Genomic DNA, 20,457 nt, shown 5'->3' with positions numbered 1-20,457 from the left:
TTTGTAGTCAGACGAGAGATGTTTAATCATCTTACTGTGGATCCGATCCGGCCCAGGAGCAGTGTAGGGGCAATGTGCAAGGGCACTGAGGAGCTCCCACTCTGTACATGGGGCATTACAGGGTTCAATGTGGCGTGTAGTGAACAGGAGGGCTTTCCTTTCCATTCACTGTTTGAGGGTGCAAGAGGCTGGGGGGTAGTTCTCCAATGTAGAGGCTCAAGCAATTGCATTTGTGTTGGTAGAGAGCATGCCTTTGATGTTAAACCCAGGGACACCTGTTAGGGTCTGATTTTCACCCAGACTTGGGAAGGTGATGTATGGCACCCAATAGTTGACGCATACCTCTATCAACACTCCTGTTTCCGTCGTTTTAGAAGCAGGTGAACACGGTTAGAAGGCCTCTTAAAGTCTATTAGGTACTCTAGGGATGGGCACTGCTAATGTCACTGTAGAGCTAGCTGACACTAATTGCCTCAGCAGCTTCCAGCGACCACCAAGGGACTGTTTTCCACCGGGGGTATCCTAGAGAACGAGGGATCGTGTTTTCTGCCGCAGAAATTATCGCTGTGGTGACCTGATCAATCACAACATCGATGGCACCATGTGGGGGAGATTCAACAGTGACAGCAGAGGTGAAGGCTACCCAGGCTGCCTTGTTTAAAGCCCATCTGAGTAGACGTCCATGGACATGATGCCGCATGAGTGACAGGAAGATCGGGAAGTGGTCACTACCACACAGGTCATCTTGCGCTCTCCAGTCGATAGATGGGAGAAGGCCAGGACTGCAAAAGGAGAAATCAATGACCAAATATGTGCCATGTGCCACACTGAAATGTGTGGGGGCACCTGTATTTAAGGGGCAGAGGTCGGGTTGTGACAGTAAATTTTCCACCTCCCTACCTCTTCCAGTAAGCATGGTGCCACCACACAAGAGGTTATGCGCATTAAAATCTCCCAAAAGTAGGAAAGGTTTAGGGAATTGATCAATCAGTGGAGCCAATACATTGAGGGGTACTGCACCATCTGGAGGAAGATATAAATTGTAGACAGTTATTTCCTGTGTCGTCCTTATCGTGACAGCCTCAGCTTGAAGAGGGGTTCGAAAGGGCACGGATTCACTGCATACTGAGTTCAGGACATAGACGCAAACTCCACTTGACACTCTATTATAGTCGCTACGGTTCCTGTAATATCCCTTATAGCCACGAAGGGCAGGGCTATGCATTGCAGAGAACCAGGTTTCCTGGAGGGCAATGCAGACAGCAAGTGTAAAGCTTAACAGCTGCCATAGCTCAGCCAGGCGGTGGAAAAAACCACCACAATTCCACTGGAGGATTACGTGATCGTGAGACTGGGAAGGCATGAAACACTCAATGAGGCAGTCTACACCACAGGGTTACCTGCTGCTACCAGATGAGTACCTGCACGATTGACATCCATTGTGTCTGAGGGCCCAGCAGGATCTATGTCCTAAACGAATGCCAGAATCTCCACCTCATCCTCAGATACAGTCCTTGGAGGTAGTGGTGGTGTGGGTGCCACTGCAGTGCCTTGGTTCTTTGGGATCTTTTTCTTTTTAGGTTTCTCTCCAGGCCCTTAGGTTTGTCCGGCTCGGAGGCCTTCACTGATTCAGTCTCAGGGACTGAGGAGAACTGAAGCCCTACAACCAGCTACCTGTGGTTGCTTCAGCCTCTAGCGAGTGACAGCTTTGCCACCGGTAGGAACCTGGGAAGGGAGTGACCCAAGGGATCCCTTCCTCCTGAAGTAGGTTGTGCAGGAAGACAGGAAGAACAGGGAGGGAAGTGCCCCACACCATCAAGGGTGTAGGTGGAGTCTGACAGCTGTGAGAGCCAACTGTACACGGTGGAACGGAAGATGGTAGAACCATTGTCACATAGGCGGCGTACGCTGACGTCATATGCACAGGATGTTGCCTCTCATATTTTCTCTTAGCCTCAGTGTAGGTCAGTCAGTCCAAGTTCTTTTATTACATTATTTTTCTTTCTTTCTGGAGAATCCTGGAGTCTGTCAGACAAGTCGAATGGTGCTCTCCGCAGTAGACACAGATGGGAGGCGGAGCACAGGGAGTATTAGGATGTGAAGGATGTCCACAATCCCGACAGGTGATGCTCTAAGTACAGCGGGAAGACATATGGCCGAACTTCCAGTACTTAAAGCACCACATTGGGGGAGGGATATATGGCTTTACGTCACAATGGTAGAACATCGCCTTGACCTTCTCAGGTAATGTGTCACCCTCGAAGGCCAAGATGAAGGCACTGGTGGCAACCTGATTATCCCTCAGACCTCAGTGGACACGCCGAACAAAATGGACACCTCACTTCTCTAAATTGGCACGCAGCTTGTCTTCGGACTGCAAAAGAAGGTCTCTGTGACCTGAACCATATTTAAGCTCCTATGGGGCCTGTTGGAAACAGAAACATGCCCCAGCTTGTCACAGGTGAGTAATGCCTGTGACTGGGCAGAGGATGCTGGTTTGATCAAGACTGATCCTGACCGCATTTTGGACAAGCCCTCTAACTCCCAAAAATTGTTCAAGTGCTGAAACTGAGGTTTCATTGACAAGAAAGATTCCCCATCAACTCTCGTACATACGAGGTACCAGGGTGAATAAGCTTCACTGCCATCCTTCGTCTAGCATTCCACCCATGGTGTGGCCAGGGAGAGGGGGACGATTTGGGGTCATATTTCTTAGCATTGAAGTTAGACCTTGACTGCTTGGAGACTACTGGTGTTCAACCACCAGCAAGAGATGACGTACTACACTTTATAGCATGTCAACTGCCCTAATACCACCCACTCCAACCAGGGGGCCTCTCCACGAGTGCCAGCCAGCTGTAGCAAAGGCAACCTGGCAGGATGCCCACTGCCGGGAGTCCCAATGCCCCAGGGTGACAGGCATCTACTCCTTGGCATACATGGGGAGTTAATGGCGCAGCCATCAGCAGAGCGATCCCTGTGTGGTCAGGCAGCTACAATCAACAGGGTACATGGATGCCCCACCACAACGGACTGGCTACCGTGCTGGATATCAGGTGCAAATGAGCTAATGAGTCAATTATCGTCGACAGTGCAGAAAACAATACTGCACAGAGGATAGAGGAAAACACACCCAGGAGGGTGGTCTCACCCAACAGCTGGAGAACGAGCAGAAGTGCAGATCCACGTCAACGAAGGATGCGCAAGGCCTCAGCGCATGATTGACATGATGCACCACGTAAGGTGCCCTTACCCAATTGGCTCGCTCTTCGGTAACATTTTGAAAAATGTGGGTCAAATCCTACAGGGGACCATCACATAAAAGCTGAAACATGTGAGACTCCTTTTAGTCGCCTCTTACAACAGGCAGGAATACCTCGGGCCTATTCTAACCCCCGGTCTGGCAGGGGGGTTTCCCTCAGTCACAACATTAATGTTTCTATATAGATCCCTTGTACACACACACACACACACACACACACACACACACACACACACACACAAAAAAAAAAGAGCTTCACGAAGTTTGATGAAACAAAATAATAATAATAACAATAATAATAATAATAATCTACTGTACTTTTATAGGACACAGATAGTGACATCCCATTCTGCAGGCATAGACTTAATTCTGTTCAACTTTGATTCAGTCTGGAAGACAGTGGTGAACTCCAACCTCACACAAAACCATCATCAAGAGTGGCGGCCGCTGTGAACTGCGCAAACACAACTCAAATTGGTAACAATCTAGCTCGAGGTGACATGAAAACCCCTGAACCTGAGTGAATCTGATCTGGTAACCACCTCTAGAGTCTACAGTACACAGAACAATAAGTGTAATGGTTTGTTTACGGAAATGTTGAAGTTTCCGATTTTATTTTTGTGGAGTTATGGCCTTCAAATGTTGGAAGTTAACAACTCAACAAAAGTTGATGATTATCTGCATCGTAAATGATAATCTTATCAAATATTTCCAACATGGCAAAGAAATAAGATATAGTGCCGTCTACATGTGCAGCATATTCAAAAATAAGGAAGGATTCTTAGATGACGAACCTAACAATTCCTACGGATCCAAAAAGGAGGGGCACTCAGTTGTCTGAACCATTGTCACATAGGCGGCGTACGTCGACGTCATATGCACAGAATGTTGCCTCTCATATTTTCTCTTAGCCTCAGTGTAGGTCAGTCGGTCCAAGTTCTTTTATTACATTCAATGTCATGGAAGATATTCTTCTTGTGTGGTTACAAGATGTAGAAGCACTCCTAGAAGTGGGAACATACTGCGAGAGAAGGTTTGTGAAATTGCTCTGAAGATCAACACTGAAAATTATGGCACATCTAATAGCTCAGTGAATCGTTTTAAAGATCATCATAATCTGTCATTCGGAAGTTTAAGTGGAGTGAGAGGCTCTGGCCATAAGAGGTGTGGACTATTGGAAGAACAATACGTTGCCATGATTGATGCAGGTCTATGAGCCCAGATAAGTTTTCAATGCTGATGGAACTGCCTTCTTTGATAATTTATTTCCTGCAAAATCATATTCCATTAATGGACAAAAATGCCACAGAGGTAAAGAAGAAAGGTAAAGAGAGGTATGATGCTATTCTGTGTAAATAGTGATGTAAGTAGAATGTTGTGTTAATTCCCAGGTGTTTCCAAAACATAAAAATGCTACTTTATACTTTTGAGTACAAGAGCAGACACTGGGGATGGAATCTTTATGACTTTTGCAGGCATTTAGATGCCACAATGGGTGCAACAGGAAGGAATTTGACTCATTGACTAATGCCCTATACGTCCCATAGAACACAACTTCTGAGGAATGTATATGTTTCTCTGAACGGCACAAGTCATATGCAGACTCTGGATCTACGTATAATACACACTACTCTGTTGACACCAAATACAGAGTAGCATTTGTGCATCAGTCAGTTTCATTCTTTGAAAGTAAGGAAATGATGAGTCTCAGACTTCTACAGGCATAGGTTTGTTGCTGCACGTAATTCTGTGACACAACAGACTTAAATTGTTCCACAAAGGATGGTTGTGCCACTTAAGTTGCTGCAGAAGACAACACTGTTCCAGAAGAAGGCTGGAGTAGCAAAACTGATATTTCTAAAAATGCAACATTCCAGGACGTAGTAGTGATGATGATGCCCTGACTTTTATACCTGAGATTGATGCAAATGAAGTGCTTATGAAGGAACACTGGTAGGAGCTCCCAGTGACAATGAGCAAAAAGATGAACAAAAAGGAGAGTGTTGCATCAAGTTTTGTTGCTGCTGCACAGGGAACTGATGCTGTCAGGAATTTCTATACCTCTCTTAATGTAAACAAATAAATTCTGACATATCAACGAGCTAGAGCAGCAACTTCTTTCACTGCAATATGCTGGAAGAACAAAAACAGGTCATCTTGATTAAAAAAAAAAAATAAAGGACATGTTCTGCAAAAAATGTCATAATTTTGTATTTACTACATTTAAATTTTTAGCCAAGGATATTGGTAATTTTGTAATTAAATAGCATTTTCATCACCTAATGCTTGAATTATGATTCTTCATCACTCTTTCCATGTGTTGTGGCAAAAACCCCATTTATGGAAAACCTTATTCAAGGAAGAAATATCTGAGTTCCCAAAGATTTGTTAAAATGGGGCTTTACTGAATTAATAAGATGATTTCCAATGCAAAGCATCTAGACAGTTGAGAACCTAAATGCTGATGTAATTGAAGTTGTTAGTACAGGTAGTGCATGAAAAGGTTGTCTACGTTGATCAGGAATGTAGAACGTTTGCAATTTACAATGAAGTAAAGAAATTTAATGTAGTTAAAACCAGTGTACATAAAACTGAACTAGAAAGTAAGCAGGTACAAAGCTGGAAAAGTACACTTTGTTAGAGGAAATTAAAGTGTTGCCACATTCTCGGTATTAAGTGAAGTCAAAACTTTCGAATGTGACAACAGAGTAATCAATAACTGATGGTAGCTTCTAACGTGTATGAATTTTTTACTGGAATGGCAATTGCAAACTGTATAATGTTCAAAGATTCTGATATACTTGCAGTTGACTTGATTGATGAAAGTAGAATTTCATCCAATGCTGCGAAGACTAGGCCAGGAATCTGTGATCAGATGAATTTTGAAAGTAGGATCCTTAGTGGATACACTACTTGTTGAGTAGAGTTGTGCATCCAACCTGCTAACAACTCACAATCACTGTCATTCAAAAGATGTGATAATTTGTAACTTAAGAGTTTGATAGTCAAATTGTACAGAACTATGTAAACCATTCGCAGCAACATATAATCAGATACTGGAAGAGATATCTATGTGGAAGAAGTATCTAAATGCTCCATATCCACGCAAATATGATTTAGTCTGCCACCAATTAAATGTGACATTGTTTGTTGATGAATGCAGCGTGTCGATCTGTTTTAAATGCTGAAACTCCTGACAGTTATAAAGCTGATCATCATAAAATTTTAATTGTGTTTCAATAAATGTGACTCAATTGAAAACTATGTGCTGCAGTGTAGTGTACTTTCTTTAACAAAAGTCAATCCAAACCATAAACAGCAGCAGTACAATCCAAAACATGTATGTGATATGAGCCCACTAAATGCAAATAAACCTTTCAAGTACGTTACAAGGGCTGCTCCCATGTAAAATAAGTTTTATTTATCAAGGAGGAAAATTTTCATGAAAATAAAATAATAATTACTGACTAAGAAGCTTTACCTCTTTTTTTATTGTGTATGCTACCACTTAAGCTTCTGTAGCAAAGTTAGCGGGTTCCAAAATGCTGGCAACTCAATCTTATTGTGCAGTTTCAGCAAGACAATGAAGCAATGCTAAATTTTTCTCCTAAAAGAATGTATAGTGTCAGCCAATTGTCTATTCTGGGCTTTTCACAATCAGTGATCATTTCAGAAATTGTGGGGACCAATATGAAATGAGTATATTTCAAATCAAGCACAGTCCCTATCAGTAACTTGCAACATATATTTTATTGTCTCTTGTGGTCTTGATCTAGCAAAAACATTGATAGCAACCTCAGACTTTACACAGATCGAGTTGTCTGTAATGAAGTAGGCTTACTGCCCAAGAGAGAAAGAGAGAGAGAGAGAGAGAGAGAGAGAGAGAGAGAGGCAGCACAAATATTCAGTCTGATTTTGATACATTATGTGATCAAAAGTATTCGGACACCTGGCTGAAAATGACTTACAAGTTCGTGGCATCCTCCATTGGTAATGCTGGAATTCAATATGGTGTTGGCCCACCCTTACACCCTTAGCCTTGATGACAGCTTCCAATCTAGCAAGCATACGTTCCATCAGGTGCTGGAAGGCTGGGGAATGGTAGCCCATTCTTCACAGAGTGGTGCATTGAGGAGAGGTATCAATGTCGGTCAGTGATGCCTGGTATGAAGTCGAAGTTCCAAAACATTCCGAAGGTGTTCTTTAGGTTTTAGGTTAGGACTCTGTGCAGGCCACTCCATTACAGGGATGTTATTGTCATGTAACCACTCCACCACAGGCCATGCATTATGAACAGATGCTCAATCATGTTGAAAGATGCAATCGCCATCCCTGAATTGCTCTTCACTAGTCGGAAGCAAGAAAGTGCTTAAAATATCAATGTAGGCCTGTGCTGTGATAGTGCCATGCAAAACAACAAGGGGTGCAAGCCCTCTACATGAGAAACACAACCACACCGTAACATGACCGCCTCCGAATTTTATTGTTGGCACTACACACGATGATGTTCACCGGGCATTCGCCATACCCACACCCTGCCATTGGATTGCCACATTGTGTACCGCGATTCGGCACTCCACACAACATATTTCCACTGTTCAACTGTCCAATGTTTATAGTCCTTACACCAAGCGGGGTGTCATTTGACATTTACAGGTGTGATATGTGGCTTATGAGCAGCTGCTCGACCATGAAGTCGAAGTTTTCTCACCTACCACCTAACTGTCATAGTGCTTGCAATGTATCCTGATGTAGTTTGGAGTTCCTGTGTGATGGTCTGGATAGACGTCTGCCTATTACACATTACAACCCTCTTCAACTGTCAGCGTTCTGTCAGTCAACAGACAAGGTCGGCCTGTACACTTTTGTGCTGTATGTGTCCCTTCACGTTTCCACTTCACTATCACATCGGAAACAGTGGATGTTTAGGAGTGTGGAAATCTCGCATACAGACGTATGACGGAAGTGATCTCCAATCATCTGACCATGTTCAAAGTCCGTGAGTTCTGCGGAGCGCCCCATTCTGCTCTCTCAGGATGTCTAATGACTACTGAGGTCACTGATATAGCGTACCTGGCAGTAGGTGGCAGCACAATGCACCTAATATGAAAAATGTAAGTTTTGGGGGTGTCCGGATACTTTTGATCACTTAGTGTATGATTTTAAAGTTGTGCCAACTTGCTCTAAATGACCACAAATATAAAATTGTGCTTTTCAAAAATTGCAAAACATAGTATCCTAAGACCAGAAAATCGATGAGTCACAATTTGAATCATTCAACTCACAAATAGCTGTACGCAACATTTCATATGGACATGAAACAAAATGAACACACAGGCCCAGCAGTAAGCAAAGTGTATGGCAGACTACTGTTCATCAGTAAGACACTAGGAAAAACAACTAGTCGCACTGGAGATTGCTTTCAAACCACTCTCACAACCCATCCTAGAATGTTGCTGAAGTATGTGGTGCCAGTCCTGAACAGGACTACCAGGGGATATTGAAAGTGTACAAAGGAGGCTATCATGAATGGTCACAGGTTTGTTTGAGCCGTAGAAGACTGGCACACAGCTGCTGAAAAATTGGAAGTGATACACCCTTGAAGATAGATGCGAGCTATCCCACAACAGCCTGATTACAAAGTTGCAAGAACCTCTGAATACAGTAAAACCCCATTTTTACATTCCTGTATTTTCCGTTTTCTCACTTTTTACGTTATTTTTGTCAGTTCCAGAAGAAGTCTTATTCTCCTAACGTAATGCTTTCCTGTCATTAATGATCCCATGTTACAACATTTTCTGCAATTTTAAGTTTTCTTTGATGTTATCTCAAGCTTTAACATTTATTTCCACACAGATTTCTGCAAACAGTGCATTGTATTCCTGCTCAGTCAGCCTTGGATCAAAGCAGAAAACGCAGACTATACACAAAACTGTTGATCATGTAACATAGCATTAGTGCAGTAAGCTAGATTTTCATTGTCAATGTGCTGGGTCATGGCCCCCTTTGTTACAGGTTTGCAGCATCTGGAAGGTAGCTGAAGTATGAGTTATTGCCTTAAAAATAATCATGATCTGATGATAGTGACTAGTAGTAACCTCCTTTCTGCTCACTGCATTTTACTTCCAACAGTTTTAATTTAATGTCACAGTCATTTATGCAAATAAACACCACTTTTGAAGACAGCTGTGTCTATAATGGGCTTCCACAAATTGTTACTTCTGTGTGAAATACTGCATGTGCAGTCTCAGGGTACAACCTGATGTCAGACAAACATTCCTCCTCCAGATGCCACGTAACATGATGACAATTTCCGACCTCTTTTTCACCTAGGACATCCCAGAACCAGGTAACCTCCTTGTCAGCAAAAAGCTGTAGATTTCATGCCTACTATTCTCTGTTTACAAAGACGGCTAACTTCGGAGTTACAACCATTATTGTGTTACAAGTTTTACTTATCATAATTTTTTAATGGTTATCAATAATGAGTCTCACATTACAACATGAATAGCTTTTTAATGTGGTTTCATGACACCACAAACCTAATTGCTGTTAGAAAGAAAAACAATTATTTCAGATAATTTGAAATAGGCAAAAAGTTTTAATTTCATATTTTGAAAAATATAAAGAGAATGACAGTGAGAGTAGTTTACTCATTTTTCAGTTTTTGTGTTTCCTTAGTTTTCCTGAATTTTACACTTTTTGGGTCAGTAACTGAAGAGAGTAAAACGGGGGTTTTACTGTACACACACACTACAATTCCCTATTGTAGTGCTCCCATTGTGACAGCAGACAAGATTAGACTAATTACAGTGCACTCAGCAATCACTGTTCCTGCTCTCCATACACTAATGGATTGATTTACAGATGGCAGTTTTTTCCAGGGACATCTGTTTAAGTCATGTGGTGAGAGAAAATTGTTTCTTAGTGTAGCCTGAATTCAATGGAGAATCTCCATCCTACTACTTAGTAAGTTCTGGCTACTCTCACTGGTTAGTTTCTTAACAGAGTGCCCACAACTACAGTGAGAACTTCAGTCATCATACATCCATTCTCTGATTATCTAATGAGTAAACAAAATGTGAGTTCCTTGAATATTTCGCCAACTTTCAGGCATGCATCCAGGATAGTATTATTTTCTCTTACAATATTTCAGATTATTACTTTACAGCCATTTTGAAAGTGAGTCACTTGCAAATTTAAACCACTTGACACGATGTTGTGGAGTGGAGTAAATGCATGTGTCAGAGATAACACTGTCAGTAACAATGGGAGTTGCTGATAACCAATTTACTGTCATTTATGCTAGAACAAAGATGTGGGTCTGGTATATGTACCAACAAAGACCTACATTAGCCAAAATGGCTTACAACCAAAGATGATCTAGTATTGTAGAAAATTGTGATTTTGGCTTTCAATTTTGAAGCTTCTTTCAATAATAGGATGATACTGGCACCACCAACTAAAAAAGAAAAAATGTCATTTCAGAATGAATGACTGTGCATATATAATGCATTGCTTAAAATACAGCATCAGTTCAGGAGACCACTATCCATCCTATAAGTTTTCTTAGGTTATAGATTAAGTACAATACTACCTACTAACTGTTAGAATCTCTACCATAAATTGAAAATGATAAAATTACATTTTCTTCCTCTGCCCACTCGCCTTAACATGGAAATGCAATTGAAAAGTATACAAAATTAATACAACCATTTCTTCCTATCATCATAATGAAACACTGTATTGCATTGCTAGCTGCAACAGCCAAAAAATGTGCTTTGTTGGTTCCACACATCTTTCTAGATTTGACCGAGATAAACTCATGCTGGAGTGTTGTTCTCTGGCACATCAGTGTAGATGTTGGGACAGAAACAGCTAAGTAAAAAAAATCCATGTGACCCAAACGTTTATTTATATGAAAAAAGCCCACTTCAGAATTTTCCTTTGTGTGAGACCATGTGTTCATAATTTGTGTTCCAATTTGAAATTCTAGATTCGCTTATGTACTGCTATGTCACTTCTGCATAATCTTTCACTGCTTGTATCAATACCCATTTGTTTTGTGATATATTTGAAATTTTGAACATTCACAAGTGCCATGATAAACTCATACTCTTACCATTACTGTCAATTGTATGCTTAAAATTTTTGAAAACACCAGGCCTGTCCTCATTGAAAACAACTGTTCTATAATTTCATTATATAATTACAGGAGAAACAGGTTATTCTCCAGAATTTTCAAATGCTTCTACAACTATATTTTCATAAGTTACCAGTAAGGAAGTTTTTTCACAGCAAATCACCAATTGTTTGTGATCCACAGTTACTACCAAAGAATAGATCACTTCAAGTATCATTGTATATCAACGCAAATAAACATGCATTTTTGAGAATTTTTGGGAATTACCATTGGCCTGTGCTCAATCTAATTTGTAGTAAATCGGCATTTGTGATTTAGTTACTGTAGCAGATATTCTAACACACTGTGATACATCTAGTTTACCCTTAAAGATTATTCTATTTTTTAGTTTGCTAATAACTGCAATCAACTTCAAAAAGTTTTAGGAAATTAGTAATTTTTACCACAAGTTTTTCTGTTGCCTTAATAGAAATCTTGTTTTCAGTAAATGCTCCTTTTAGAAAATTAGCATTTTTTTCCCTAAACATATATAAAAGAATCAGCAGGCTTAGTATAAGGTTATTTGTTCACTTGCACCAACCATAGTGCAGTCCCATTGTGAATGCTCTTCTGAAACACAAGATCAGTTGGTTGACGTTCGTAAGCAGCTGGAAATCATCCTGTCTACTGTCAAATGATCAGCAGCTGCTGTGAATCCGTGTGTTGGAAGAGCTCCCGAGAGTCCTGTAAATGTGGTACCAGTACCAAAGGTACCTTAACTACTATTCGCTCCTATGGAACTTGCCGCCTCTGCAGAAAGTACAGGTTCTGTCATTACTCGTCTGTTAGACTGGTAGATCTAGGCATCCTGCATAGTGTGGACGGGACCTGGGAGGACTCAGGGTGTTAATAATCATTTTCTAAATGTTGGATATAGTAGGATCCAGGTGTTCATTAGAAGATGCTAGGCTGTTAATGGAAGAGGCCATACCTATGCAATTTGATACAATTGAAATCTCACCCACTTCTCCCTCTGAAATTAGGAAAATAATAAACTTGCTTAAAAGCAAAAACTCACATGGAATAGACGGCATTTCCAGCAAAATACTAAAAGCTTGTTCTCAACAGATAAGTAAGATTCTCAGCCACCTGTGTAGTAGCTCTCTGGAACAGGACATTTTCCCTGATAGACTGAAATATGCTATTGTTATACCTTTGCATAAAAAAGGGGTTAGATCTGATGTCAACAATTACCATCCAATCTCCCTTCTAACAGCTTTATCCAAAATTTTTGAGAAAGTAATGTATTCAAGAGTAGCTTCACATATCTGTAACAATGAAGTACTAACAAAATGTCAGTTTGGTTTCCAGAAAGGTTTTTCAACAGAAAATGCCATATATGCTTTCACCAATCAAATTTTGAATGATCTGAATAACCGAACACCACCCATTGGGATTTTTTATGATCTCTCAAAGGCTTTTGATTGTGTAAATCATGAAATTCTGCTACACAAGCTCAAGTATTGTGGCATGAGTGGGACAGTGCACAAATGGTTTAATTCGTACCTAACTGGAAGAGTGCAGAAAGTTGAAATAAGTAGTTCTCATAATATGCAAAGATCAGCACATTCCTCAAACTGGGGAACTATCAAGAATGAGGTTCCACAAGGGTCAGTCTTGGGTCCTTTGTTGTTCTTAATATATATTAATGACTTGCCATTCTATATTCATGAAGAGGCAAAGTTAGTTCTCTTTGCTGATGATACAAGTATAGTAATCACAGCTGACAAACAAGACTTAACTGATGAAATTGTCAATACTGTCTTTCAGAAAATTACTAAGTGGTTCCTTGTAAACGGACTCTCACTGAATTTTGATAAGACACAGTACATACAGTTCCGTACAGTGAATGGTATGACGCCATTAATAAATATAGACCTTAATCAGAAGCATATAGCTAAGGTAGAATATTCCAAATTTTTAGGTGTGTCCATTGATGAGAGATTAAATTGGAAGAAACACATTGATGATCTGCTGAAACGTTTGAGTTCAGCTACTTATGCAATAAGGGTCATTGCAAATTTTGGTGATAAACATCTTAGTAAATTAGCTTACTACGCCTATTTTCACTCGTTGCTTTCATATGGCATCATATTTTGGGGTAATTCATCACTGAGGAATAAAGTATTTATTGCACAAAAGTGTGTAATCAGAATAATAGCTGGAGTCCACCCAACATCATCCTGCAGACATTTATTTAAGGATCTAGGGATATTCACAGTAGCTTCTCAGTATATATACTCTCTTATGAAATTTGTTGTTAACAACCAAACCCAATTCAAAAGTAATAGCAGTGTGCATAACTACAATACTAGGAGAAAGGATGATCTTCACTATTCAAGATTAAATCTAACTTTGGCACAGAAAGGGGTGAATTATACTGGCACTAAAGTCTTTGGTCACTTACCAAATAGTATCAAAAGTCTGACAGATAACCAACAAGTACTCAACAAGAAATTAAAAGAATTTCTGAATGACAACTCTTTCTACTCCATAGAGGAATTTTTAGATATAAATTAAAAAATAAATATTAATAAAAAAATTAAAAAATAAAAAATAAAAATAAAAAAACACAAAAAAATGAAAAAGTTGTTATATTAACTTAAGTACGTTGTTAAATTAACTTAATTATGTCATGTATTGGAAAATTTGACTCGTTCCACATCATTACGAAATATCGTATTCATGATCCATGGAACTAGTATTAATCTAATCTAATCTACTCTACTGATCCCCCTAACCAACAAGTCTGAGGTGCTGTCTTTCACTGAAACTGAGCCAGTGGAACTCAGTTCACTGTTTTGGTGAAACCCATTTGATCTGGTGTCAAGCAGGAAACACAAAAAGGTAGGGTCTATTACTTGTTAGCAGTTCACATGTATGGCAAACAATGGTAACCCTTAGGAAAATACCAGCAAGAGACAGGAAAGGACACAGGTGCACTCAGTGAGTATGTTTGGAGGCCTCAGTCAAGAATTTCTGAAAAGGCTATTCTGGCAGACATTGAAAGAAAAGGGTGCCAACAACTGCAGATTGTGGCACACGTTGGAACAAATGATGCCTGTCATCTGGGCTCTGATGTCCTACCTCGATCATTCCACTGACTGGCAGAGAAGGTTGGGAAGACAGCCTTGTGCAAGGTATTTCAACAAAGCTCACAATTTCAGCATTTTCTCCAGAACTGATTGCAGCCCTCTGGTCCTGAGTGTGGAGTGAACTAGAGACTTTGAAAGTTTTATGACAAGCTGGGCTGCGACTTCCTGGACTTGAGCCATAGGGTTGAGAACTGTAGGGTGGACCTAAATGGATCAGATGTGCACTACCCATCAGAGGCTGCTATCCAGGTAGCTGACTGTGTGTGGGATGCACGCAAGATTTTTGAAATAGGTGAATCTCGATTCAATCTAGGTAACAATGGCTGTAGGAAACCCAGAAGTAACAGTGTAAGATTGACAAAAATGCCTCTCGAGGGAGTGAGTATTAAAATCCTAATTGTTAACTGCCAAAGCATTCGCTACAAAGTGTCTGCATTTGAAGCACTCTTGAAAAGCAGCGAAACTCATAATACTAGGTACAGAAAGCTGGTTGAAACCTGAAATTAATAGCAGTGAGATTTTTGGGGAAATTTAAGTGCTTATCAAAAGGATAGACTAATGGGAAACGGAGGTGGTGTACTTGTCACAGTAGACAAGGAACTTCAATCCACTGAGATAGAAATTGAAGCTACTGGGCAAGACTCAGTATCACAGATGGGCAAAAAATGGTAATTAGATCTTTCTATTGCCACCAGCCTCATCTCCTGATGTAACCAAAAACTTTATGGGAAAAAAGAAAAACCCTCAGTTCACTTGTACGTAAGTTCCCCAATCATACTGTGATCATCATAGTTTTGTTAGTGGTGGGCATGAGAAGACACCCTGTGAAACGTTTACCAAATACCTTCTCTGAAATTTACCTAGAACAGATAGCTCAGAACCCCACTTATGACAGACATGTAAAGAACCAACAGCGTCATATCTCAATGAGGAACTTGAATGTTTCCGCATAGGGCAGGAGCACGTAGAGTATCTCTGATTCAAGCATAAAAGAACAGTCGACAATCCACTGGATAGATATGCATCCAGTACAACAGTTCTTAGTCGGAGGGACACTCCATGGTCACTGTAAAGAAACATATAAAGAAACAGGCAACTTTACAAAGGAAAACCCAGGAGAATTGCCCTAATTTAATCCTTGTACAACTGAAAAGATGAGTAAAATCAGTATTAGTGTCAGTGGTGTTGAGAGACAGCCGAAATCCCAATGAGATTATATACTGAATTTGCAGCTGAATTAGCCCGCTTCTAATTATAATCTATCATAGATTCCTTGAATAAAAAACTGTGCACTGTATTTGGAAGAATGCATAGGTAACACCCATCTCCAATAAGGGTAGTAGGAGTGATCCATAAAACTACTGTCCAACATCCTTGACACTGATTTGTTTTAGAATCTTAGAACATATTGCAATCTTGAACTTAATGAGGTACCTTGAACAGAATAACGTCCTCCATGCCAATCAGCATGCCTTCACCAAAACAGTCATCATGTGAAACCCGCCTTGTACTTTTCTCGCAAGACAAAGTGAAAGTTTTGGATCAAGGCAGTCAGATGGCTGCAGTATTTCTTGATTTCCACGAAGTATTTGACTCAGTATCACAAGTACACTTATTGTTGAAAGTTCTATCAGTATGGGGCATCAAGTGAAGTTTCTGATTGGACTGAGGACGTTTCGGTACGTAGGACACAGCATGTTATCTCGGATGGAGATCCATCATCAGATGTGGAAGTACCTTTGGGTGTGAACAAGGGAAGTGTGTTGATATCCTTGCTGTTCATGTTGCATATTAATGACACCACAGACAATACTAATAGTAACATCAGGCTTTTCGCAGATGATGCAGTTATCTATAATGAAGTAACATTTCAAAAAGCTTCATAAATATTCAGTCAGATCTTGTTAAGATTTCAGACTGGTGCAAAGATTGGCAACTTGGATTAAATGTTCAGAAATACAAAATTGTGCACCTCACAAAATGAAAAAACAATGGAATATCCTATGACTATAATATCAATGAGGCACAGTTGGAATTGGCGAACTAGCACAAATACCCAGGTGTACACTTTACACAGATATGAAATAGAATGATCAAATAAGTTCAGCTGTGCATAAAGTAGGTGGTAGACTTTAATTTATTGGTAGAGTACTGGGGAAGTGCCATCACTGTACAATGGAGGTTGCTTACAAATCACTCATATGACCTAACCTAGAATGTTGCTTATGTGTATGGGAACCATACACTAGAACTAACAGGGATACTGAATGTATACAGAGAAGGGCAGCACAAATGGTCACAGGTTTGTTTGACCCATGGGAGAGTCATTCAGTAATGCTGAAGAAATGGAACTGGCAGATTCTTGAAGATGTGAATTATACCAGCAAAGCCCACCAACAAAGTTTCAAGGCTCTAGGAACTTACTACATATTGCTCACATGCGGACTGTGAGGACAAGATAAAAATAATTAGAGAACACACACAGACATTCGAACAATCATTCTTCCCATGCTCCATAGATAAATGGAAAAGGAAGAAATCCTAATAACAGGTAAAATGGGACATACCCTCTGCCATGCACTTTGCGATAGTTTGCAGAGTATGGATGTAGATGTATTTCCAAAGAAGTGAAGGCTGGACTGGAAATAATTTTTAATCTGTACTATTTCCCTCCAAATAAAGTTAGACATATTCTACTCGTTCACAGTATATTTACTCCCTCATGAAGTTCGTTGTGAATCATCAATTGCAGTTCAAAAGGAACAATGATGTGTATAATTACAATATCAGAAGTAAAAACGACATTCAGACATTAACACAAAAGGGGTGCACAATGCTGCAGCAACAAATTTTGGTAACTTACCCATTGATAGCAAAGTAAAATTTGAAAACAAAGTGAAAGGAGAATTTCTATTAGTGTAATGTGTAAAAAGTGGTGGGTAGAAATGACTACCTCACATCTGAATAATAATAATAATAATAAAATAATAATAATAATAATAATAATAACAAAGCTTATAAATGTTCTGCATGTAGCCATATTTAAAAATTAATTTCCAATGTGAATGTGAAATGACTTGTTCCATACTATTGCAATTTTTCATGCAAAATGAACCATGGAACATGAAACTAACAGAAAAAGTACTTACTTGCTTCTGGTTTGTTGAGATCAAAGACTCTGATAAGCTTTTCGTTGCTACCAGTTACAAAAAGTTCACTATCCGAAGAAAAATTAACACTCTTTACAATATGATTATGTTGAAAAGAATGAATTTCTTCACCGGAAACAGCATCCCACACCTGAAAGGAATAATACACAGAATAAATTGATTGGACTACTGTTATAATTACACACTGATTTCCATATATTAGAGCAAAATCACAAAAACAGCAATTTTGAGAAACAAAGCAACTGACACAAAAGATGAAATATCACTACAATGACACATGAAACAGCCATATGGAAACAAGTCGCGAAATATTTTTGTCACATATACGTAGCACACAACTGCACACTTATAAGCAGAGTATCAACTGGTGCTATGACAGAAAAAAGGTGAAACAATTATCTTTTTTGAATGGTGTGGAGGCATAGTTTATTGGTCAAACTACAATGAAAAGCCATTGTTGTTCTTACTCATCCACATTAACTTACATTTATCGACATTTAGAAATTTTGTCCAAGTCATCTCTTATCTTCCTGCAGTCACTCAACTTCAACACCTTACCGTACACCACAGCATCATCAGCAAACAACCACAGATTGCTGCCCCCACTCTTCCAGTCATACGAACTATTCACTTCAAGAGTGATTCTTGATAAATATAAGCTAGGACGGTGCTAATTCTGTGATGTCTTCAATGTTAAGTCTAACGTGAAATCCACTAGGGCATGTTGCCTTATCTGTTTTAAGTAGTCTTCATTCTTTTTAATGCCATGGGTGCTAATATTGAGACAAGTCATTTGTAAATCCAAGGGGCAGTCAAACAATGGTGAAATGGTAGTATTCTCTTCTGTGAATACACTGTTTATTGTGAATCTAAAAATTCTGTTTTCTGTCTGCAGTCTTCAGTTTCAGCACGAGATCATTCCATGAGGAACTGAATGGAAGGTTTGGTTCCTTTCACTGACTTTATGCATAAACACAACTTCCTACCATTTTTTGATAAATCTATTATCACATCTGATTATGAAAATAATTGTAGGCTTCAGATACAGCATATCTTACAGATGCATGCATTGCTATTAACTTTTTATTTTAGCATCCCTGCAAACTCTCTTGCAGTGAGGGTGCAGTGGTCATATCTGTTTCCATGATATTCTACAAATGGTATCATTAAATGAGGGTGGTTCTTTGCTGCCGTTTATTACTTTAACCACAATTTTTACGCATTTGCTACATCTGAATTGAACATTCTCAGTTTGTCTGTTAAATAAGTTGATAGCAGTCCCTGTAAGTTTAACCTCTGCTTTTTTCATAACCATCTTGCCTTTGGTGACTGCTGCTGATGTAATAGCATCGATTGTTTGTAGTCACGTTTACAATATTTCACTACCGTTTGCACTGTCAGACTAGCTGTTTGACGCAATTGTCAAAGTTTCCAGTATTACTTCAAAAATGTTGTCTGTCCTTACAGCCAATGATGTTAGTTGCCAGAAGAACGACAGGAGGACAACCAACACTACTAATAATGCATCCAGCCTAAAAGCATTAGAGTGGAGAACACAAAGGGACAATGGACAAGTGCGAAAACATACATGGAACGATAAAACCCACCGCCACATATAAAACATAAAACGAAATTAGCCGATGAGGTGTTGTCAGCTATAATTAATGGCAACGAGTCTCTTAACTGAAGAGTCCGTCGCAGGGCAGCCAAAGAAGGACAACGCACCAAGATATGGGCCACTGTCAGCCGGGCACCGCAGCGACAGTGAGGTGGGTCATCATGGAGGAGGGGGTTAGCCATGTCTCACCCAAGCACGGCCAACACGGAGCCGACAGAACCTCAGAGTCCCTGCAAGAGACCTGCGAGGAGGTCTTCCACACATTCATAGTCTCCTTAATGGCACGCAGTTATTTGTGCATAAAGAGGTTACGCCATTCCGTCTCCCAAAGCCGCAAAGCCTTGTGGTGTAGTACTGAACGCAGGTCAGTTGCAGAGAAGACCATCTCCATAAGCAGCTTCTGCATAGCCCATTTGGTCAGCCCGTCACCAAGTTCGTTGCCTGGGATTCCGACGTGACCTGGGGTCCAGACAAACACCGCTGAGTGACTGGACCGTTCCAGGTCATAGATGGATTCCTGGATGGTTGCTACCAAAGGATGACGAAGGTGACACTGGTTGATAGCTTGTAGGCTGCTCAAGAAGTCAGTACACAGAAGAAACCACTCCCCAGGGCATGAAGCGTGAATGGATGAACTCAAGATCATGAGATACAGCCACCAGCCCAGCAGTGAAAACACTGCAGCCATCGGGCAAGGAATGCTGTTCAACATGTCCATCATGGATATACGCGAAGCCGACGTGAGCATCAGCCATCGAGCTGTCGGTGTAAAACACTTCATGGCCTCAATACATGTCAAGAATCGAGAGGAAGTGGACGCAGAGAGCCGCAGGGTTAACTGAGTCTTTAGGGCCATGTGAAAAGTCCAAGCGAAGCCACAGCTTAGGTGTACATTATGGAGGTGTACGTGAATGGACCTCAATTATAGGTGGTAAAGCAGGGGCGGGCAAACGTTGCACGCGGCTCGTGAGCGCACAGCGCTGCACGTGTGCTGCTCGCGTGCAATCGTCTAATGGGGCAGTGGCGACAGCAGGCAGGTTGCGGCAGTGTTGTACAAGGCTAAGCCACGGACGTTGATGCGAAGCGACCACTACGTAGTGAACTTTGTATTTCAAGAACCGGAAAATGCA

At 40.4% G+C, this 20,457-nt stretch overlaps 1 protein-coding gene across 1 annotated transcript in view; it reads right to left on the bottom strand.

Moving 5' to 3' along the window:
- Positions 1 to 20,457, bottom strand: part of LOC126162578 (serine-threonine kinase receptor-associated protein) — a 70,084-nt gene that overhangs the window by 21,172 nt on the left and 28,455 nt on the right. The window contains exon 3 of the mRNA XM_049919173.1: positions 17,689 to 17,839. Coding sequence (XP_049775130.1) covers positions 17,689 to 17,839 — 151 coding nt within the window. The remainder of the gene's footprint in view (positions 1 to 17,688; positions 17,840 to 20,457) is intronic.

Source organism: Schistocerca cancellata, chromosome 2 (genome assembly GCF_023864275.1).
Source record: "Schistocerca cancellata isolate TAMUIC-IGC-003103 chromosome 2, iqSchCanc2.1, whole genome shotgun sequence".
Classification (NCBI taxonomy): domain Eukaryota; kingdom Metazoa; phylum Arthropoda; class Insecta; order Orthoptera; family Acrididae; genus Schistocerca; species Schistocerca cancellata.
The sequence above is the reverse complement of the archived record's forward strand: the minus strand, read 5'-3'. Positions and strand labels throughout refer to the sequence as shown.